At 58.3% G+C, this 22,573-nt stretch overlaps 1 protein-coding gene across 1 annotated transcript; it reads right to left on the minus strand.

Annotated features, from left to right (window-relative positions):
- Positions 1 to 519: 519 nt before the first annotated feature.
- On the minus strand, positions 520 to 19,941 carry WNT2B (Wnt family member 2B). Its single transcript, XM_075055189.1, has 5 exons — positions 19,568 to 19,941; positions 5,611 to 5,831; positions 3,691 to 3,968; positions 2,982 to 3,246; positions 520 to 1,921 (listed from the first exon to the last, which is right to left on the minus strand). The coding sequence occupies exons 1-5, from the start codon at positions 19,729 to 19,731 to the stop codon at positions 1,692 to 1,694; spliced, it is 1,158 nt and encodes a 385-aa protein (XP_074911290.1). The 5' UTR covers positions 19,732 to 19,941; the 3' UTR covers positions 520 to 1,691.
- Positions 19,942 to 22,573: the final 2,632 nt, after the last annotated feature.

Raw genomic sequence — 22,573 nt, forward strand, 5'->3', positions numbered from 1 at the left:
ACGTTACTGTTGACTTGTCCTTTCCCGTTGTTGTTGTAAGCTTGTAACTTCCATCAAAACTTGCTCTGAGTGTGTGATACATCCTTACCTGCCCATCAGCATGATGATGATCAACATTAGGAAAACTAACAACATTTTTCCTGGGTCAAGGAGAAAGCACAGCCTGCCCAGGGCAACAAGCAGCTGAGCTCTGGGAGAGAAGTGCAGAAGCAACCCTATCAGCTTCAACATATGCTCAGGAATTGATTAAGGTAATCTTTTTTCTTTTACCTGGATTAATGTAGTTTGCAGGTTCAAGTGTCTTACTTGTACATTAAGTCTGTTTGTGTGGATTGGTACCTTTTGACCAGACTCTATAAAATACCTGTGCACTAAATAAAGCATCTTTGTAATCACTGCTTGCCCAAGCTGTGGGGACAAAAGAGTTGAAATTCCCAGCGATGAGAGGGGTCGATGTCTGTAATGTATCTACTGGCAGGTCTGCAGCTGCCTGCCCCTCCTCTCGTCAGCTTCAATTTTAGTTGATAGTTTAAGTTTCAGGTGTTTGGGGCATTTTTATGGGAAAGGTTTGGAAGCTAATCTAGCATCTCCTGTTTGACCCAGCGCTATGTTGTTAGATGTCCTGGAGCGTGCTGCTGCTCATGAAGGACTCCCCTGGGGCTGTGCACGCTGGATGCCATGTCTCTGCTTTGTGGGAAACAAAATAACTCCCGGGGCAGGAAGGTCTGTGCTTAAGGACCGGAGGAGCTGCAGGCAAGCAGGTAAAAGAAATGTTGCGGGCTGATTCCTGCCTTGGGGGAAGCACCCAACTGGGTGTGCAGGAGTTCAAAAAGCAAAGAACATAATTTTCTGATATAGGTTTATAATGAATTTTGACTTAAAATAATAAGCAGTATACACAACATACAAGTGAATTTTACAGAGACGCTGTTGTATCTGTTGACTTAAGAACCTACCAGTAAGTTCACAGATTTTGTTTGCTTTCTCTAGCCCTCTGTGTCTGCCAGCATCTAGGGGTGGCCCTTGGCTGTGTGCAGTCATTCAGGTTTCAGTTCCAATTTACAGCTCCGCTTGTCACCTTCGCTGGGGAGGCGGGGAGAAGCCTCGTGCAGAGGTTGCTCTTGCTCAGTGGGGTCAGCAGTGGCTGGGGGCAGTGTGCCGGGTCTGCTCGAGGGAAATGCAGGGATCACGGAACTGCCTTATGGAACTGCCTTACGGGTTTTCAACACTCTTCCTCTGGCCTTGCAAAAAAGTAAAAGCAAGGATGCTTTCTGCAAGACAGATTATTCTGAACTAGTGGTTTTTTGCTGGTGAAACTTCACTGCAATGTAAATTCTGTGGGGAGGTGCAGGTTTCCTCAGCCATCACATCCCGACGATCGGTCCTCCAAGTCTGTATCGGTTGCACCGTCCCTTTGCAAAGAGAACAACGGGCAACAGCAGTTTCACAGTTGAAGCAAGGATTGCAGACTCCTCCTAGGTAGGGGATTAGTTTTGCTGAGCAAATAGAAGGGTCCAGAGTACCTCCTGGGAAATGCAGTCCTTTCTTTAGTGCTTTGCAGAATTAATTAAATAAAAGCCATGCAGTTGAACTACAGCTCCCAGAATGTCACGGCCCTCGGGGCACAGGGTTTTAAAAAAATTGCAAGGGGGGGTGGCGGCAGTGGATTCTTCCCTCTGTGCTCCGTCTCCTCAGGTCTGGTCCAACCACTCGGCCCGTTTCGGTGCTTTACACGTGTGCACGTCCACAGTGTCCTCGCACTCCTTGCAGCGCACAGCGCAGCACCAGTGGAACTTGCACTCGCACTTGGTGATGCGAGTGACGCGCGTGGTGTCGTACCCCCGCCCGCAGCACATCACCTCGCAGCCGTCCGTCCCGCGGGACATCTTGTTGCACACGCGACCGGCCGTGCCCAGGGAGCCTGGGGAAGGAAGCGAGAGCGGGTCAGGGTGTCCCTTCTCCATCTTGTTCAAACGCTTCCTCCCCCCGGCCCTGCAACCGTTAGCAGCGGTAAGATGGGGCATCTACCGTCTGCAACGGAGACCTCGGGTACGACTGCCTTAGCAGCGGTGAAATCTCCTATCTGTCACAGCACGTGCCGCAGCACGGTGCCGCGGCGTGGCTCCTGAAGGCTGGGCGCAGGCTGCGGGGAAGAGGTTGCGGAGCCTGTGCTTGCTTTCTCTAAGGGCGTGGGTTGTAGCCTGGCCAGGGATGCAGCTTCGGTGACCCTCTGCACGGCCCCTTCCCCGCACCCGCTGCTGGAGCCTGCACCGCTGCTGCCCAGAGCGCAAGAGGAGGGGGGCACGGGGACGGGCTCTGTGCGGCCCCTCTGTGCCCGGGGGGGGCCCTGGAGCAGTGTACGCCTGCCGAGCTGGGCTTTGCAGCTGGCAAAGCTAGAAATGCCCCCTCTGCTCAGGCTCAGGGCTCACTGAAGGGCGGCAGGAGCACGTGCTGCCTTCCTGAGCCACCGTGCCTACTGTGAACCCCTGACCCAGGGATGCTCCAGGCTGAGAAGCCATTGATCTTCTCTCTGCAGGAGCTGAGCAGCCCCGACACTGCCTTCCCCACTCTCATCCCAGCCTTGGGCTGGGTTCAGAGAAGCCGGCAGCCTACTGCACAAAACGGGCTATTTATTGCCTATTTAAGGGAGCTTTGCTCTGCAGGAGAAAGGCTCTGAGGAAACGCTGCGCTACATTCGTTACAAGAGGCCTGATGGGTTTGGATCTTTGGTGTAAAGCCTGGGGATTTTGGACAAACCCAGTCCTGTCTGTGCAGGTGTGAGGTGCTGTGGGGACCCAGTGCTCCAGCGAGCACCAACACCCCCTGAGGGCCTGGGTAACCCCCCACTGGGGACTGGGGCTCAGTGGGGAAGCTGACGTCTCAAAGCAGCCTGGCCAGGCTGGGCTAGTTGGGAAGCTGCTGGCCTGTCAGGAGGGGAGGCAGAGCTGCTTTTGGGCAATGACTGGAGCTTTGGTTTTTACCTGCTGACTTGTCCATCACGCAGTAATCAGGCGAGTTCTCAAAATACACCAGATCTGTTTTCGTGGGCTTCCTGAAGTTCTTGTTGGCCACCGTGAAGCCAGTGCCGTCCTGGTTCATTGTCACCTGGATGGCCCCGTTGTACTTCTTCCTTAGGTAATCCCCTGTTTTTCGAAAATCTGACATTGCCAGCCAACAAGTCCTTAGTGTGCAGGAGCCGCTGACCCCGTGGCATTTGCACTCCAGCTTCAGGAAACGCTTCACAGCCTGTGGGAAGAGAGATGCCATGAGAACCGGCGCTCGCCCTGGGCGTCAGACATCACGCCTGGGTCTGCTTGTTCCTGGTGCAGCTTATCAGCCCTTGCCTGTGCGGGACGGGGCTCCTAACAGGAGAGGGGTGCTGCGTGCGGAGGGCACATTCCCACGGTCACTGATGCCAGCATCAGTGAGGACGTGTGCTGGGGGCAAAGGTAAGCAGGGTCCTGCCATCCCCATGGGGCTGCTCCCTGGGCAGAGCGTGCAGCGGGGCACTGGGAAGGCAGGGCAGCATCCTGCCCCCGTCTGCAGCAGGACCTGCCCGCCGTGGACACCCAGGGTCCTGCCCGTATCCTGCCCGTATTCCCGAGCTGCTCCCGCTGCCCGTTCCCCTGCGAGAGGTGCCGGTGGGACGGCGGGCCAGGCGCTCGGCTCGGCCGCGGGGGCCGTGCTCACCATCCTCCCGCAGCGGTTGTTGTGCAGGTTCATCAGCGCCCGGGCGTCCTTCACTTTCTTCTCCTTGGCGTCCACGAAGGCTTTGGCAAACCGGATCCCGTAGTTGATGTTGTCGCTGCAGCCGCCCCAGTCGAACTCCCCGCGCTCGTCCTTGGAGCGGCCCCTCTTGAGCGGGTCGCAGCTGCAGGCCTTCAGGTCCCCTTGGCTGCACGCCCGCGTGATGGCGTAGACCACTCCGGCCGAGGAGATGGCGTAGACGAAGGCGGCCTCCCTGCTGCCTGCCACGGGAAGAGAAACGGGGATGAGGAGTGAGCGTGCCGTGCCGTGCCAGGCGCCTGCAGCCCACCAAGGAGCAGGACACCGTGCGGCAGCACCTTCGCGGCTGGGGGCAAGACCGTCCCGCACACGGGTAAGCCAAGCCCGGCCATCTCTGCCGGCCACCGAGTCCAGCCTCGGCTTCCCTGGCACCTTTCAGCCTAAGGGGAAATTCATGCTGAGGCTTGGGGCGTTGCGCCGCTCTCGGGACTGCCCGACCAGTCCCCCTCCCTGACCTGTGGCTCAGGGGCCGTGCGGTGCCCGTCGGTGCTGAGACGGCAGGACCGGCCAGCACCCTTCGGCCGGGGCCGCCTCCCTCCCGGGGTGATGCTGAGCGCGGGAGCTGGCGCCAGCTCCGGCCTGGCTCGTCTTTCCCTGCGTGGCACAGCTTGCCGCCTGCTATTTTATGTCTCTGGTTCAAGTTCGCAGCTGTTTTTATAACGCTGTAAAAGAAACTGCAAATCAAAACCATGTTCGTCTTCATTTTGAGAGCCTTTGAAAGCAACTTCAAAGGCAGCAGAGCTCTCTTTGGGCCTCGCAGGATGGGGCTGTGGCGAGGAGCTTTCATCATTCCCCATCCTTTGCCAGGAGAGGATGCGGGCAGGAGTAAAGGTGCCGTCGCGGGGACAGAGAGGCTGAGACCACGCAGGCTGCAGCGCGGCAGGGCGAGTGCCGCGTCCCGGCGCTCGCAGCCCCCTTCCCTGCAGCCCGCTCCTTGCTGGGGGTCTGGTTTGCCGGCTCTGCTGCTCATCCGCCCCGCCGGGCAGCTGCCCCATCCCCCCGCCAGCTGGGAGCAAGCCCCCCGCTCCCCGGCTCCCTCCACGGGCGCTCACATGTTCTCCATATGAGCTGCTCCTGGAGAGTCGAAAGGCTCTTCCCAGCTGCCTTTGATTTGGAGGCCACGTGGCTGGATGCACCCCGGCACATCACGGGGCGCAGCAGCATCTGTCCCGGAGCGCCGCTGCCTGCTGCCGGGGTCCGCTCGCTGCCGGAGCCCTCCCGGGGGCGGCTGGAGCCCACGATGCTGCTCCTGCTCTGGAACCACCCCTGTCCCCGTCGCACCCTTCCTCTTCGCTCCTTGAGTACACCCCTGCTGTGTCGTCCCTGTCCCTCACCTGGAGCGGGAAGGTCCCTCCCGGGCAGGGTCTGCGCCCAGCCCAGCCGTTCGTGCAGGGCTGATGTCTGCCCCGTAGCCGTGGTCCTCCTCCACCTTGGAGCCCGACACGAGGACTGGAGCCGTGGCTCTGCCTTGCCTCCCTTGCCAGGCAAGGGAACAGCCAGTTCCCACGTGAATTGCTGAGTCCTGGCCAACCCTGCTCTCCAAATATTTATATATCCCATTACTGTTTACATATGAGCCTGTTCTCTGGAGGTGTCTCCTCCTTCCCCCTTCTCCCCCAGTGCTCCCCCTGTTCCATCTCATCTGGTGCAGCTATTCCAAATGCAGTGCTCCGCTCCCATTACTGCTTGATTAATTTACAGGGAAAGGCAAAGCTCTTCTAAGGGAGTAATCCAAGCCACCGGGCACGGCAGCCCAGCGAGAGGAGAGACTCTCCCAGGGAGACAAGGCACGCGGTAGTGGGAAGGGGATGGGGCAGAACCTACTTCGCAGCATGACCCGGCCGAAGACGGTGTGGTCACGGTCCAGGGTGCTGCAGTTCCAGCGGTGGTGCCGGAACTGGTGCTGGCACTCGCGGATCCACTCCTTGGCTCCCTCCCCGACCGACTGCATGATGTCAGGGTACCTCTGGCACAGCTGCCGCTGCTTGTTCACCAGCCCGGGGATGTTATCGCAGATCACCCTCGCGCCCAGCGCCCCGATGTACCTGCGAGAGAGAACGGTGCCACGTTACCACGCTGCCCGCGGAGGGGGAAGGTGCAGGGCTCTGGCTCCCCAGGTCCTCACCCTGCTGGGTGGGAGGGCTTACACTGAAGCCCACTCTTCCCTCTTTTCTTTCTAGCTGTGTCACAGCTGCTCTGGGCTCTGCCGAGGGCGTACCCCCACAGCGGTGTCCCCTCCTTGCAGCATCCCCTCGGCGTGGGCGAGCCGGGGATGCCGCGGAGCACGATGCTTGGCTGCGCAGCGAGACCTGCCCGGTGCTGCTGTTCAGACAGGCAGGACGCAGGGACAGGGCACTGCTGAGCCATCACAGCTCTGGTCTTTGTGTTTTAACAAAATAATCCCGAGCCGCACCAGCCTGGGGCAGGCGAAGCTCTGCTCTGTGTGTGCATCGCTGCGGCAGGGAGCAGGGGGCCCTGTGGAGCCCACCTCCCCCAGGAGACAGCCAGCTATGGGTGCTGCAAGTCATGGGTCCCGTGCCCCTGAGAGCCTGGGCTCTCTGTGAGCTCCTGGGGCAGCAGCGGAGGAACTCGCTGATGTGCAAAACCTCCCTCCCACCCTCTTCCCTACATCCCAGCCCCGCTCTGCAGCCCGGCCCTGCTGAGCGCAGCAGGATGGAGCCCAGCTGAGACCAGCGCAGCCGGTGCTGGTGCAGGCTCTGCAATGTCTCCTGCCTGCACGCTGGCTGGGGCACACGGGGGGAACAACAGTCCGTGGCACAGGCGCGATGCTCGTGTGGGGGAGAAAGAGGAGCTTGCTTCACATCCTGTTGCTGCAGTCCTCACCCACACCGTTAAGCCCCCAGCTGTCTAGTCCTCTCTGTGCCCCTCTTGCACCGGTGAACAGTTATGGTCACACCCTGAAGCCGGACAACTGGGAGAACTACGCTGTGCCTCCTGTCCTGCCTGTACCCTGCCTGCACCCCGGTCCCCTCCCTGCAGCGGTGGGGAGAGGGCGGGAGCTCGGAGCAGAAAGACAACGTGCAAACAACAGTCCGGTAGAGCCTGGCTGAGCCCCACGGGCAGCTTTCCACGGACACAGGGGAGGGACCCCGAGCTCTGCCCCGCAGCCTTGCACCAGCCCGGACAATGGCGGTGACGTGGAATTTTCCGTCCCGGTCAGTCCCTGCCTGCGCCGCCCGCTCGCCCCAGCCAGGCAGCGGCTGCCTGTGCCGGAGGATGATGTTTGCCACAGAGTGCGGAGCTGTGATTCTGGCTGGAAGGGATGAGGTTTGGGTGGGATTCAAATTTTTCAACCCCCCAGACTGGAAGTAAGAACCTTCCTTTAATAATAATAAAAAGCAGTAAGCTTGGGCAATATTTCATTGTCTCTCTCTGGCCATGTTCTATCACTTCTATCGGCCCCAGAGAGAGCTCGCAGGCTCAGGAAAGCCCTGCGAGCGCAGAAAGCAATGGGAACTGTTCCCTTTTTAAAAATATTTTGTTTAAACGCTGGCAGAAGCATAAGGTCATCTCAGGCTGGAGCTGAGGATAATAGACCCGGCTCCCCATGGCTTTGCAAGCCCCAACTCTGAGGGCCAGCGAGCATTATTTTCACAGGCTTGCTTGTCAGCCTTTCATCCTGCAGAGCAGGGGAGCAAGGGAGATGGCGAAACCGTTCAGGAAAGAAAAGCCAACAGGAGCTCATCAAGCAATGCCTACTGCAGATGTTTAATTGCCTTGCTCATGCTGGGCTGCGAGAGTGGCCAGTTCCTTCCCGTGGCGAGCAGGGCAGGGCGGAGGAGCATCCCACCAGCTGGATAATGGCACAGGCCAGGGGTCTCCAGTGGGGCTGCAGAGATCCCGGGGGGAAGCGTGTGGCCAGGTACCCTGGCCCTGAATTTGTTCTGCCCAGCCTGCCTGGTCCCAGCAAGGATGGGGACGGCTGACGTGTCCCTGCCCGCGCTGCCAAGAGCCGGGACGAGGCTGCTGGGAGGCAGCGGTGTTGCAGGATGGAGGTTGCAGCAGTAGCCAAAGCTCTCCTTCACTGGAGGAAAGAGATGCTGGGAAAGCTGGAAAAGGTGAAACGTTCTTTGATGGGCCGCCTCACCAGGGACCTTGCGGGAACGCCATCCCCTGTCCGCCTCCAGCGCTGCTGAGCTGCGGCACCGGTCTTTGGTAACGTCGGTGGGCTGTAAGCGGGGCTGGCTGTGGGGAGACACGCTGGCAGCTGGCAGAGGAGCTGCCTCCACGCCGGGAGAGCCGGCAGATAAAGCGCTGACTAACACCATCCCCTGGGAGACTGAGATCAAGGAAAACCCTCCAGACAAGATAAACACCAGGCGCTCCCTTTTTCACACTGTGAGCTAATTACTTCTCGTTAATTCTCCTGCCAAATACCCAGATCAGAGCAAACATTATCAGCAGGAGAAAGTGGAAGGAGAGCAGGGTGAAGGGCACCGACCGCTGAGGGAGCACCTGGCTGTGCAGGGTCCCAGACGCCCGCCGGGCTCGGTGGTTGCACCTCCCTTTTTGCTTGTGGCTGCAATCAAGCAGCGTATTTGTTGCGGTACCTACACGCCTCCGTTGGAGATTATGTACTGAAAACCATCCTACGGTTGCTGTGGCGTTGGAAAGTGGCATGGCACAACAACGGGAAAATTCCTCACGTGTCTTGGAAAGGCTGCAGTGATCTCAGTGAGACCGAGATCTTCCATTTCGTGAGAAATACTCCAGTTGGGTTCAGTTACTCTGAAATGGAGCGAGACGGGGAACTTCAGAAAATTCTGCCAAGCAGAATTTTGGGAGGGAAAAAACCCAAACATTTGTTTTGGATTGATTAAAGCATCCCTTCCGATTTTATTTCTAAAAATCTGTGACATTTTAAAAACACTGAAATAGGAAAGACAATGGATGTTCTGAGAAGTTCCCAGCTGCCTTATCAGAACTTCATTTTTAAAAAATGAAGTTGTGCTGGAAATGGCAAGCTTCTGTGAAATGCTGTACTCTTGGGGAATCTGCATTTTTACAGCAGGAAAAAACCCCAAGCCCTGAGTCCAGAAAAGTCTGTGAGAGGGAACTGCTCCCGATGCTGGAGGCTGCTCAGGCCTGGACTTCTGCACGGTCAGAAGGAGAGAGGCAGGAGCAGCCTGTGAGAGCCGGGCAGCCTGCAGCAAGGAGGAGCTGGGAGGGAGGGAGTTAATAATTAAGTGCACGTGGGGATAATGATCCCCCACCTTGTCAAAGGGGGGTCCATGGGATGCTGCCTCCTGTGAGGTCCTCTCACAGTGTCTGTTTGCTCAGCTCAGGCAGAGGGGCTGGCACCGATCCCTCCGACAGCCTCTGGCTGCGTGATGCTGCATCATTTACTTCTTGCAAAGCAGCGTGCAATCCCAAGCTTGCCGTGTTTCCCATTTGCTCCTAGAGTTCAGCGGCCAGGAGATGGGTGTGAGCCGCAGTGCTGATGGAAACGCTGTGCTACCACGCGTGGCACTGGGCATCTGCCTCCTGCCCTCCCTTCCCCGTTCCCTGCAAGGAGCGACTTGCACAGCAGCAGCAGAGACTTCAGGTTACAAAGGCAAGTGCTTTCAGAGCCTGCCAGGTAAAGGAGGTAAAGCGCTCCTCGCTCCCGGCTAGCTTTTCTGCTCCCTGCAAGTAAGTCCATTGCACGGACACATCCACGGGTGCAGCTGAAGCAAGCTCCTTCGCAACAGCCCCTGAGCACCGGCCACTCCGATGCACTGGGGGAACAGGAGAGAACTGTCACATGTTGGCTCCCAGTTGTTGTTCTTGTTCTAAGAGTCTGCTGACTTCAACTCTTGTAAACAAGGAGAAACCTAAATTGCTTCTAAGATAAACATGCAAATCAGAGGCAGACGCATCTATTTACTTGGCAGCATGCATTTTGTGCTAACCCCCTTCCATGGCTTGCCTCCGTGCTGTATGTGTCCTGCTCCCGCGCTTCCCACAAGAGCCTGCCCGGCTTCCCAAAGGACTTCCAGACTCTTCGGGGTGCTCTCGTAGAACTGCGTGGCCCGTGTCGTGTCTCTGCCCTCAGCTCAGACTGCTCTGGTGAATGCCTGAACAGCTCAGAGCTTTCCTATCCAGGGCTGCTCTCCTCCCTGTACGTGCAGTTCCCTGCGGGTTAGGAGGGGATCCCCACAGTTGCCATGTGGGCTGCGAGTTCCTGGGATCTGCTGCATCTTGCCCCAAGGATCAGATCCCAGTACGCCTCGTTCCTTCTCCATCTTCACCATGCTGGAATCTTTTTCTGGATCAAGGAACCGTGCTTTTGGCACCCACATAGTGTATGCAGCTTCCCACTTGCTGAGCTCTTTAATAGGAAAGACCAAAATAACTCAGGAAAAGCACCGTAGCCCAGGTGTAGCGGTGGGGGGATCGAGAGCGTAGCCAGAGCCTAAGGCACCTTACCAACAGGCAGATGGGAACTTCTACTGCTGGACAAAGGAGACCTCTCCAGCAACCTAGGCCAGCCTGCCCCAAACGTGTCACCTGGCCAGGTGAGCAAACTGGCTGTGGGGCTGCTGAGGGGTTTCTCCGGTCCCCAGGAGCACTGGGCTGCGTTTATGGGGGCTTGGGGGGTGCTCTGCAAAACAGCGGTCAGAGGGAACCATCGCTCTAGAGATCAAGGTAGGAAGATGCTCCAAAGGGAAATTCAGTTTTCCATTCATTATAAATAAACAGCCCCCTGCAATATAGACCTGGGGCACATCCCGATTTTTTTCGTAACTCAGAGCTGTTGGCAGTAATTTTGTTTAATTGCTAAAACTCTACTGGCTGACCCAGCGCTTTGTGGGGGAAGCTCTCCAGTCCCAAAGAGGCAACGGCAGCGAAGCCCCTGTGCAGACCCAGCTCCGGCCGTCAGCAGCCACCCGCGAAGCGACGTTTCTCCGGGGAGCGGGTCAGTCAGCCCAGCAGAGGCGAAGCCTCGTGCCTCTGCGGCGTGCCCGGCTGCCGCTCGCTTTGCGAGGAAATACCAGCCATTGCGGGGCTGCGGTCGTTGCGGTGGCCGGGGAAAGCTCTGCGTTCCCTCCTGGTGCCAGCCCAGGGCTTGCCTCGTTGCGCGGTATCGGCCTTTGCCCAGGCGTGCGGGTGCGGGGTGCTCTGGTTGCGGCTCTCCCAAACAGCCCGGCTGCTCTCCTCTCCTGCCGGCCACGTGTCCCGGCTTTGCAGAACGGCTGCTTCCACGGCCTCCCGCATCGTGGTGACCTGGGAGATCCGAGACCAGGAGAGGCTTAGCTGGAGTCACGCCACTGTTCCGGACTCACTAGTAGGTATCGGGTGGAAAATGTCTCTTGGAAAATGAGGTTGTGGAGAAAGGAAAGCATTTCACGGGAATGGGTACACTTCAGTGGAATTGGAACTTGCTTTCATTTGTTGCTTCTCCATAATGCCATGGTGTTGTTGAGAAATACAGTAGTGCGCCAATTCAGTTTCTAGTGAAAATTATTAGACACACTGTTGTATCTAATATTTCATTTTGCACCATTTGTGTGGCATTGAAGAACCTATTTGAGCATTGCTTGATTTCCAAAGGCAAATTTTTGGAATTGCCATTCTCAGGCAAATGAGAATGGCAATTCCAAAAATTTCAAATTTACCTGTCAATATTTAAAATTTTTGCGCTCTGCTTTAGAATTAAAACAGCTGCTGAAATGTTGGAAGTTCCCACTGTGGGCAAATCGGGGCTGCACCAATACCACTGAAGGCACAATTTTAAATTAGATCAATACAAGCTGAGCTTAACTAAAATCGCTCTCATAGGTTAGCTTTACACTGGGAGAAGGATGCCCGTGCAAGCAGCTACGATGATGCAGTGAGCCAGAGCCCAGGTGCGGGGAAGCTCAGCCGGGGCAGCTCCGGGTGCCTCCGGCTGCTCCCCGGCACGGCGCAGGGCGAACCTCCCCAACCAGGGCGGCCGGTGCCGCCCGCCAGCTGCGGCACACGGGGAGCCGAGGCACGAGGCTTCCTCGTCTCACTTAATGCAGAGAGAGCGCTCATGGCTGAAAACCGACGGCAGGTTAACAGATCTCCTTCCTGTGGCTTCCCTCTTCCCGAGGATCCCCCAAACACTCTGCCAACTGTCTGTAACTCCTCGTTCGGTGGCCGAGCAGGGCGGGAACAGAAGCGCGGGGAGGGACGCAGCACCATGAACCCTGTCAGCGCGACGGCTTTGAAATCGTCGGGAGATGCTCCTCCGACCTGAAGCCGGCTCTCGGCACAGGCAGCAGGCTTGGCTCCGACATCCCATCTAATGGGTTTTCAGCTTGAGAATTTGTCTTTCCTGATACTGCCTCTCATCAAGTGCAGGGTGCTCTCAACTTGGTTAAGGCAATCTGGACTGCTTAAATCGCTGGACCCCCGGCCGTGCCAACGGCTCCCAGGGGTTCCTAACAGGCTCTTTTCTTACCAGCAGTAAAAAGATGCAGGCAGCCTGACACCGCGTGCACAGCAGCACTCAGGGGCTCGAAACTTGACCAAGCCACGTTTAAAACAACACAGAAAAACAAAACAAAAAAGCAAGGAAGCAAGAAAAGCACCAAGGTGTTGTTCCTGGCCACGTTAAGCATGCCTCTCAACTCGATATCCTCTGATGGCCACCAACCGCCTGTCACATGTCGCTCTCCCACCTAATATGACTCAGGCAAATAACCTCAGCACCGTTTGGAAGAAACGCTGAGCTTTGAGCCCCTCTGCAGCTCCAGTGCCACCAGACACCCGTGGGCCGAGCCGTAACTGGGGCTTGGTCCTGGTCCTGGTCAACTGTGAACGCTGCCTGCTCCCAAAACCAGCCCTGGGAGGGTGGCCTGGCACTGGTTTAGGCTCCACCATCACTTATGGTGTTTCCCTAGGTCTTTCTGCAAACCGAATGCTGTGAAAACCCCAGAGTTCCCCTTGTCCATGCCTGGGCGAAGCATGGTCCGGCTGTACCTCTTCCGACTGACGTGTGCCCGAGCCCTGTGCCTGTGAGGACATCTCCAGCCTCTTCTCCTGGACTAGTGCTGGGGGACGGCAGTGCTGCCCCGCAGCTGCCGGAGCCCCGGTCCCTGTATCCGCAGGTGGGAGATGCTCGGCCTCTTGCACCATCCGTCCCGCAGGCTGGGGCCGTGAGCTGGTTTTGTGTAGAGCCTCGTCGCTGCCGACTTGTACTCCAGGAGCTGCTGAGGTTGAGGTGAGAGCGTGGCCTGGCTTCTTGGTGGTATCGGAGGCTGTAGGAGTTCTTCCCTTGGGGAAACTGATTCACCTCCCCCTTGCTCTTGTAACCACTCCGATAGTCCTGAAAGATCAACTTGGGAGCCAAACTATGTTGGCTTCTGTTCTTTTCCCATCCCACTGAGTCGACACGAAATCCGTATTTTGGTGGGAGGCTGGAAAGCCTTAGGCAGCTTTTGGAGACACCTTGTGCAGATAGGATCAAATCCAACATCCCTGCCTCCTTGCCTGATAAAGAGCAAATTCCAACGCGCCTGGCAGCATTTCACCTCCTCCAGTTCTTTGCATACTTCCCAAGGATGCTGCACTTTCCTTCCTCTGCTCTCCCTGGCCGTGGGCAGACAATTTATAGCCAACTGCGAAGCACTTTGGGTTGCAAGGTGCTATAGACATTTGAGATATTATTTTATTATTATAAACCCTGAGTATTTTATTAAGCCCCACTGGGAACAGGGCCATCCTGGCCTGCTGGAATTGTTAACGCCTTGGAATGATTAATAGTCCTAATTTCCTCACTTAGAGCCACTACTCTGTATGTTGAGAGTGTTAGTCTCACTTGAATAATTTTTAATATCATAATGCTGAGCCACTACCAGTGCCATTCAAGGGACATATTTTTCATTTTCTGCACCATGATCTTTCTGTTTCTTGTGTATCACCCTTTTTCCAGTTGTGTGCCTTTGGTTCCTTGTCAGAGTCCCCTCTCTGTGGTTTTCCTGCACCCATGTGCAGTCAGTGGGATGCGGTTTCTGTGGGAAGGACTGAAATGTCTGGGAAACGCTGCAGTCCCGGGGAGCTGCACCCAAATGAGCGCCCTGCCCTGCCGTCCCCTCGGCTGACGTGGGAGGGTTTGCTGTTGGCATCTTGTATCGAGAGTGACCTGGAAATCGAGATCTGCTCTGCCTGCTGTGGTGTAAAGGCGAGATACGGTGTGTGCAGAATATCTATCGGGTGGGCAGCAAAGCCCCTGAGTGCTCAGGCCGCTGCAGAGCCAGAGGAGGGTTGAGGGTGGGAGGTTATAGAAGCACAGGGAGAAAAGGACTCCGGTGCCTTTTGCAATAGTGGCCAAAATCTCGCTCAGTGCTGGGTGAAGGCTATTCCTCGGGGGCGTTGTTGGCAATGTATGAATACAATGCAAATTGCTCATCAAAAAAATGCTTTATCCTTAAGTATCAAATTTTTTCTCCCAAAATCTCAAAGCACTTCGCTAAGAGGTGGGGAGGTAAGACAATCTCTGGTGGTAAAGTAAGATGGATGATTCTTTTGCCCATGGCATATCTTGTGTGTTGGGTGCGAGCTGCTCAGAGCAGAGGCTGCGTTGTTTCTACAGGACCTAGCCCAGCACAGATCTCCTCACGGTGGGCTGCAGGCACTGCTGAAATCGGTATTAGCAATAGTAAAAGGTAATGACTTTGGGAGAACAGAAGGATTTTTTCTTCTGCATTTCTTTCTAAGAAAGATTTCCTATAGGTGAAAGTGACCATAATGATAAATGAACCAAGAAACACAATTAGGATTATTATAACGGCACCGAGTGACTGAGAGAACCCATCTGTTCGATACACCCCAACCAAGAACACCAGGACTGCTGCAAAGGCCACAGGGTTCATTCTCCATCAGTCTGACGTTACTTTAAAACTTATTTTTCAAAGCGCGGCTGCCTGGACAGCCGGAGCTGCGGAACGCCTCGGGATAAAGACTTCCTGGTCGCTGACCTCCTGCTTTTATTGCCACGCAAAGCGCTCTGCAACAACAAACGTAGTACAGCCGGTGCGAACCCCCCGGGGATCCCCCGAGCGCTGCCGCGCCGCACGTCGTCTCCCCTTTGGGAGGACGAGTTGCCCTCCCGGTCCCTCGCCCGTGACAGCCCTGCGGCCGAGAGCGGGCGGCCGAGGAGCTGCTCTGCAGCGGGGGCACTCGCGCGGGAGGGAACGGTTCATCCCCGCCGCAGGACGGCATCGGCGGGAGCTACGGGCCGGCAGTCCTCGGAGCCGCCGCGCGAGCTGCTAGCCCCTCTGCTAGCGAAGCCCTCCCGGGGCTGCGGCGGGTCTGCCCCGCTGAGACTGGCACGGAGGGGAGGCAGCGACACCCCCGCGCGCCCCAAAGGGTTACGCCGGCTGGCTGTGGAGTTGCTCCATGCAGCTGTCTTTCCCTTGGCTTAATATCAAACATTCCTGTTGATGCTATTTCCCTCCCACACACCTCGGTGTGATGCCTGTTTAAATGAGCTCCTCGCTCCTATATCCTATATCCACACATACGCGTGGCTCGATTTTCCACCGCTCTTTGCGCCCATCCATTGCACCTGGACCAGGACCCAGCACCCGGTGTCACGACGGAAACGCACGGCAAACCCCGGAGAGGAACGGCTGTGGGAGCACGGCTCCGTCCTACCGATCACGGTGGGAACGTCCCCTTCTCCACCTGCGTCGGGGATGTCCTCGCCAAGCCCTCGGGAACAGCTCGACGCCAGGTTGCTCTAGCACGGACGGTGCGACAGGCACTCCTGCTTCCTGATTTGCCCTTGGTGCGCCTTCCCTGCCCGTGCACACACACCTCCTTCCCTGGCCGAGGAAGGGAGCTGGAGTGTGGTGGCTGCCTAAATCTGGACTAGAGCATCCCTACAAGTGCCCGTCTGGGCATCGTGCCCCGGGGTGCAGCGGCTCCCCGTGAGCCCCCGTAACCCGCCGATGCCTTGAGGAGCCCCACGTGGCCGCCAGGCTCCTGCACGCTCCCCGACCTGCGCCCAAGTTTGCGCTAGTCTTCCTTCCACAGATTTGTTTTATCTTTTTGGGAGCCTGATGCCTCCCATCTGTTCCAATGCCAGATGAAATTAAATATTTGTAGTTTCCAAGGGCTGTGGTTAGCAATAAACAAGTTAGCTAACGAGGATTTGGTGCGCCGGGGGGCTGGGAAGGTTCACGTGGGCTTGCAGGCAAGCGGGTATGTGTGAGGGTGGGGTGCAGTGGTGTGTGTGCATATGGCTTTGTGTACATTTTTCTTTAACCAAACCTTCAATTTAAAATGGCTTTCCACACCAGAGCAGCCAGCGGGGCTCTCAATAGCCAGTAAACTCTACTTAGTTATTTACACCAAGTTTGTTTATTGCACAGTTTATGTTTATAAGCAACATTTGTTTAATCTTCCAAATCTTTCGGAAGGAATTTCAGAGGCCGCTTTTGGGGCCCGATGTCCTCTCGCAGCGCGCGTGGGGCACAGCCCTGCCAGGCAGGCGCCTGCCGGGGAGAGCCGCCGTCCCCCGGACGATGCTGTTCTCCCTACCCGCGTCCACTCAAGTGTAAACGGGATTTAGGGATTTTCCCGTTGCATTCCTTCTTAATTTCCGTCTGTGTTTCAGCTGGTATTTTGTTGCTAAGTAACACGTGACAGTTTGGGAACATTTCTGCATGGATGCTGCTCCCCACAGCCACGGCCGTCCTGCTGTTAGTCACGGCGGCCTCGGAGCCCGGGCAGTGCCGCCGGCCGCAACCGCACCGGCCCGAGCCCATCCTCTCTGCCCGCACAAACGCTTTTCTCGCCGCTGCGTGCTCGGAGCACATGCACACGCACATGCACCCGTGGACACCTTTTTGAGCACCAAAGTTCACCAATTCCTGGCGTTTTTGTGAGGCGGCACGGGCCGTGCCTGACGTCACTGAAAATTAATAATTTGCAGTTGTTTAGAAGAAACATTTGGTTGATATTTCCTTTCCATGTACTGTGATCAGAACTGACCCATTTTTTTCTATTAATCTACTTTAAAAGTCAACTCTGAAAATGAGAAGCATTTCCTCTATTTCCACAAGTTTATTGTGTGTGAATCCCTAGAAGAATTTGGCAATAATAATAATAAGGAATGATGATGCACCACCAAATGTATTTACTGTAATATCAGTAGTGCTAAGGATGTGCTTGGAAACCTATGTAAATCACTGAATAACTTTTTCCCAAACCACAGCTGGTTGAAACCATTTTCAGTAAAACACAATTTCATCTAAACATGCTATTTTATCAGAACTGACACGTCCAGCAGAACAGCGCTCACTTCAATGAAGGCTTTTCTTAGTTATGTTTTGGTCTACAGAAGAGAAAGGACAATTGAAAATGTGAACTTTAGAGTTTAACGTGTTTGGTTTTTAATTTTTTTTTTTTTTTTAAAGTCACGTACTTAGGGTCTCTGACACCAATTCTGCTAACCGAAAATATTCAAAGGAATCGTGCCTGGCTGTGCCACGCTGACGAGCCAGCCAGGCTGCGCAGGGGAGCTGCTCGGCCCCAGCCGCCCCGGGCTGGGCTCCTGCCCCAGCCACCCCGGGGGCTGCCCCCCGCTTTCCCTTCTCCCTCGAACGAGAAGCTGCCAGCCGGGGACTTGGTCTGCAAGCTGTGAACACGAACTGCTGCGGGAGCTAAATCTAGCTTCCTCCAAATAAGCCACAGCTACCGAGGCTTAAAATGTGGCTGGTTTTCTTCCCGCTTGCTGGGAAAAGACGTGCACTTGGAATTAGGGCAGACACCACAGCAGAGTCATCGTGAGGAGAAGTGGGGTACAACAGCAAGGAAAATAGGTGTTTTTCACACTCCCCCGAAGAAAAAATTTTCAGCCTTCAGCCAGCATCCAAGCATGTTACCAGAACTGCCCAGCTAGGAGCAGATGATGCCGTGACTACTCGGTACCTCATCTTTTTCCAGCTACTGTACCCCATGCACCCACTCCTCAGCTCTAACGAGCCTCCCCTTCTCTTGCCTCCTCGGTAACGATGAGAAATAATCCAGCCCCTCCACTGCCCTAAGACTCTTCCTTCCTTCCTCAGCTTTTAGTGTATCAGCAACATCACCTTCCGCACAGATGCTGTCCTGTCTTCGCCTGCCCTGATGGGTGGGGGCAGATCTGGCGGCTGGAAGCCAGGCCAGCGCTTGTATCAACCTGATACTCGCCAACGGTGACTCATTTTCTCGCCCAGTGATTTCAGTTCCCCGTGGGCTGATCGGGCTGCAGGAGATCTCCTCTGGGCATGGCCGGGAACGGCATTGCTATTGCTAGTTTGCATTATACGTGCCCCCCAAAGGCTGTGCTGCTCTCTGGAAGAAGTCGCTCCTCACACAATCCACCTTTTGTGCCTGGTTGCAACCCGCTGCCCGAGCAGCACGTCCCCTGGGCTCCCCGCTCCCTCCCAGCCCCGCAGCTTTCCCGTTGCCTTCCTCACCCTGGAATCGCTCTCCCAGGGATGCCAGCGTGGCCACGACTGCCACACGCCCTGATGTGCTCTCAAAACACTAGGAATACTTGTGTTGTCGGCATGACTATTAAGCGCTCCCAGGCCCTCGCAACATGCTCCACGGTAGTTGAGGAATTCCAGAAACCACCGATCTCTTTCGGTGGCAGATGGGTTGAATTTGATTAAGTTCTGCTTCACCCACTGCAATGTGCTAATGAGATGGTGAGACTGGCATGGAAAACAGTGTTTTCCACAAGATTAGAAAGGACTTTTAAGGGTGGGGGACACTGAGAACTTTGCTGCAGCAAAGGCTTTTTTTCTCCAGTGTTACTGAACTACCGAAGCAGCACGGCATCCCTTGGAAAACTTCACGGTCCTTGTTTTCCTAATTACTCTCAGTCTGCATACATGAATTTTCATTGTTACAGGAATCGGGACCGGAGGAGACTTAATTTCTAGACGGCTGGTATTTTCTATGGCATCACGTCTGTCTGTTACAGAGCCTCATCTTATCCAAATGAGGGAGAACAGCAACTTCCCAGCTTACCAGAAGCTGCAATACAAGCGCGGGGGGCGAGACCGCAGCCCGTCGGGAGCTGGGAGCTCCGGCGCGACCGCCGCGTTGCGGAGCGGGGCTCGGGGGAGCTGAGGGTCTAAACCGTACCCAGGGGCTAATCCTGCTCCCGCCGCTGCCCGGGGAGGGACGGCTTGACGGGGGATCACGGCGCCTGGGGCTCGGCTCCCCGGCAGATGCGGCGGGAGCCGGGGGGGGTCCCCGCGGCAAGTCCCGGCCCCCGGGCACGACCGGGCGGCGACGGCGCTTTCGGGGCGCGGGGTGCCCGGGGAGCACGGCGGCGGCTGCGCCCCGGGGAAAGCCCCGGCCCCGCGGCAGGTCGGGGGCGAAGGCGGTTCCCCCTCCGCCGCTCCGGCTTCCCCGGGAGCCCGGGCCGCCGCCGGAGCCGCGCAGGTGGAGCCGGGGGGAGCCCCGAGCCCGTCCTGCCGCGGGGCTCCCGGCCGGGACCGGGACCGGGACCGGGACCGGGACCGGCACTGGGAGCGGGAGCCGCGATGCGCCCGGCGGGGCGGGGGGAGCCCGCGCAGCCCCGGCCGGTGCCCGCCGGCTCCCGCTGCCCCGCGCGGGGCTCCCACGGCCGCACGTCGGGCTCCGGCTCCGGCACGGCGGGGCTCGCTGCGCTCCCGCCGGCGCTGCCCCAGCCCCCGGCCGGGCTTCCCAGCCCCGTCCCCGTCCCCGACCCGCGGCCGAGCCCGGCGCAGCTCCCGCCGGCGGCGGCCCGGGGACCGTCGGGGCGGCGGACCCGTCGCGGGGGACTCACCACCACGAGGAGTCGGCGCGGGGCGTCAGGGCGAGCAGGAGGAGGACGAGGGGCAGGCAAAGCCGCGGGGCCGCGCCCGCCGTCCGAGGGAAGGCTCCGCACTCCGCACGCCCGGGGGCCAAGGCAATCCCAGGAGACGCTTCCAGGCGGTTTGGGCTGAGCATATCTCTCCGGGGCGGGGTCCAGACGGAGAAATGACCGGGGAGGGGGGTCCTGCCCGCGCTCCCCTCGGGGGCACTGCCCGTCACGGCCCCGCGGCGGGGCTGCCGGCTCCGCGCTGCTGAGCGAGCCCCGGCTGGGCCCCCGCTCCCAGGCGCATGCTGCTGCGCGGGGGGCGGCAGGGCCGGGCCGGGCCGGGCGGCGGCGGGGCTCCCCGCGGGGTCCCGGGCCGATGGGGGGGGGGGGGGTCTCAGCGGGGCCGGCGCCCCCCGAGCGGCGCGGGGCGGGCGGCGGGGCCGGGCCGGGCCATAGAGGTCCTTGCGCGGAGGGCGAGGACGCACTGGGGATGGGAGCGCGGGGGCCGTGGCCAAATATTGACAGCGCCCGCCGTGCTGCGGGCTCTCATTGGGCAGAGTCAGAGGCGCGGAGCCGCCGCTCCGGCCGGGCCGACCCCCACCTCCCCAAGGGCACGTCGGACAGCCCCCTCCGGGCTCCTGCCCACCGCCGCCGGGGCTGCCCCTGCCGCCGCCCCGCCGCCGCCGCGCCCGCGGAGCCGGGAGCCGGGGCCGCGGAGCCGCCGGCCGCGGCCGCCCCGTCGGGCTCCGCCCGGGCCAGGGGCGCAGCGGGATGCTCGGGGCCGGGGCCGCCGCCGGCTCCTCCCGCGCTCGCCCCCGCCAGGTGTCACTGCAGGGCGGGAAACGGCCGGCCGCGCTCCGCGGGGGCTGCGGGGGGCTGCGGGGGGCTCCGCGCCCCGCTTGGGGGGCCGCCGGCCGCGCCCTGCCCGCCCGCCTCCGCCGCCTCCCGCGGGCCGGGGAGCCGGCGGCTCCGGCGCCGGCCGGGCGGGCGGAGCGGGGGGTCTCGGCGCGGGCGTCGGGGGAACCTGCCGGCAGCGGCCTGGGGGACGGGGGACGGGGGGCGCAGCCGCTCTTCTTGGGACAGGCGCTGCCGGGGTGTCCCCGGCGAGAGCCACCGTGCCCTGCGACCACCGCCGGCGGCTGAGCACCAGCCGCCCCGCTTACGTGCCCGTTTGGCCAGAGGTTTCCCACCTCTGCCGCGCCTCTGCCGTCTGTGGCTGCGGGACGGGGAGCTGCCCGTGGCTCTGAGCTCGCCTTCCTTCATCGCCCCGAAACTGTCGCCTGGTGGCCGGTGAAGACCGGCCTTGCCTGGGAGCTCCCTCTTCCCCGTGTGTTCCCTGGCTGGCTGGCCCTTCTGCAGCCTCGAGGTCAGCAGGCATTAGGCTGCAATGGGTAACCTCTCATTGCTGGCACTTCCCAATATGCCAATTATTTAACGGGATTGTAAACCTCGTTATCCACCAAAGTCCTTTTCGCATTGCCGGAGCCCTCAGCTGCCCCCTCCCCTCCGCCCAGCTCAGCTCGTTCTGCTCCTTCCTTCCCATTCCTGTTGCTGCAGATCAGAGAGCGACTTCCCCGTCCCGAGGGAAATGGGGACTAGAAGCTTGCACTTGGTTACAATCCAATTATACTTTGGAAAACTGCAGCGACAGAAAGCTGGTGCTGGTAGGGTGCTGTCCTTTTGTCAGAGAGCCCAAATGGAATATTGCATTACAGCTTATTCATAAAGTGATTGCACTGAAAAGGCCGATATTTATAGACTTGTGTGGAAGGCTGTGAATTAGTTTCGAAGACCCATCGCAGCGGATAGCATGCTGGGGTCTCTGCTGTTGCCGTTTTATGGGCTTTTCTCTGTTACTGGATTGTTTTCATTCAAAGAGAGGAGGCTGAGCTCTCTGTATCCTGCTCTGATGGGAAAGGAAGGGGAGAAGGTGACAAGCGCCACGTTTGTCTGGGTGTGCAGGTCTCGGCTGTGATGCGGTGCTGGGCAGGAGACCTCTGGGTCGGGCTGTAACCGGCTCCAGGATGAGGGCAAGAGGCAGCGGTACCAGCCCTGGGAGGGGAGGGCGATGGGTGTCTGCAGAGTGGAGGGGTCACAGCTGAATTTAGGTGTTGAAGTGACATGCTTGGGGCAGGTTTCACAAAGCTTTGCACCCAGCTTGCTGAATTTCTCTGTCAACCTGGTTGCTTATTTTGATGCTCTCCTCCACAAGACCTGACGGGCAGCCCACGAGCTGTCCCCTGGACTGCCCCGGGTTTGTGTCAGGCTCTCCCTTGTCTGCCTGCATTCAGCAGTGAGGAAGGCCGGGGCAGCCCTCGCTCCTCCAACTGCGGCTCAGCCAGGCAGAGACTCGCATTTGATCTTTCATTCAAATTAGCAGTGCGCTCAGGATGTCTGGGTGCTTCGTCCACATGAGCTGCGGTGAGTAAATAAACAAGGCTCTGCTTTCAAAGGCTTTCACGATTCATTAACTTCAAAGGAACGAGCTCTCTATTTTCTTAGTGGGTCGGTCACTCCAGAGACTCGCTCTGGGTGCCGAAGGTGGTGGCTGCTCACACCGGGAAGCCGGGGCAGCCGCTGCAGGGCCCGGCATCACACCTTGCGCAGCTTGGAGCTGCGGCGAGGGGCAGGGGGACAGTCCATGGTTGGTGTTACCCCTGGGGAGGAAAGCAGGGTAAGGAAATGATCAGGTGAGCATGGTCTGTGGCATTCCCTGCCCCAAAGAGCAGCTCCATAGGTGTCATCCAGCCTGCAGTATGCTCGGGGCACCATCGGGCAGGGTTTGCCAGCCAGGGACATGTACCAGATCCATGCCTGCTCTGCAGACATCTCCCCATCTTTTCACAGAAGCAAAGGCAGCGTGGTCTTGCCTGCCCGTGCCGTCTTCCCGTGGGTGAGGGTGCTCTGCCCCGTGGGCAAGGCTCGCTCTGGCAGTGCGAGCGGGGAGGCCGCTCTCCCTCCCCAGCTGTCTCCCCCACCGCGGCGCTGGAT

The sequence above is a fragment of the Buteo buteo genome, chromosome 23 (genome assembly GCF_964188355.1).
Source record: "Buteo buteo chromosome 23, bButBut1.hap1.1, whole genome shotgun sequence".
NCBI lineage: Eukaryota > Metazoa > Chordata > Aves > Accipitriformes > Accipitridae > Buteo > Buteo buteo.

Bases quoted from the DNA above. Each gene is read 5' to 3' on its own strand.
- WNT2B (XM_075055189.1), bottom strand. From the start codon at position 19,731: ATGCTCAGCCCAAACCGCCTGGAAGCGTCTCCTGGGATTGCCTTGGCC. The intron at 5,832-19,567 runs GTGAGTCCCCCG...TCTCTCTCGCAG, and splicing joins CGCGCCGACTCCTCGTGGTG to GTACATCGGGGCGCTGGGCG. The intron at 3,969-5,610 runs GTAGGTTCTGCC...TTCCCGTGGCAG, and splicing joins CGGCCGGGTCATGCTGCGAA to GCAGCAGGGAGGCCGCCTTC.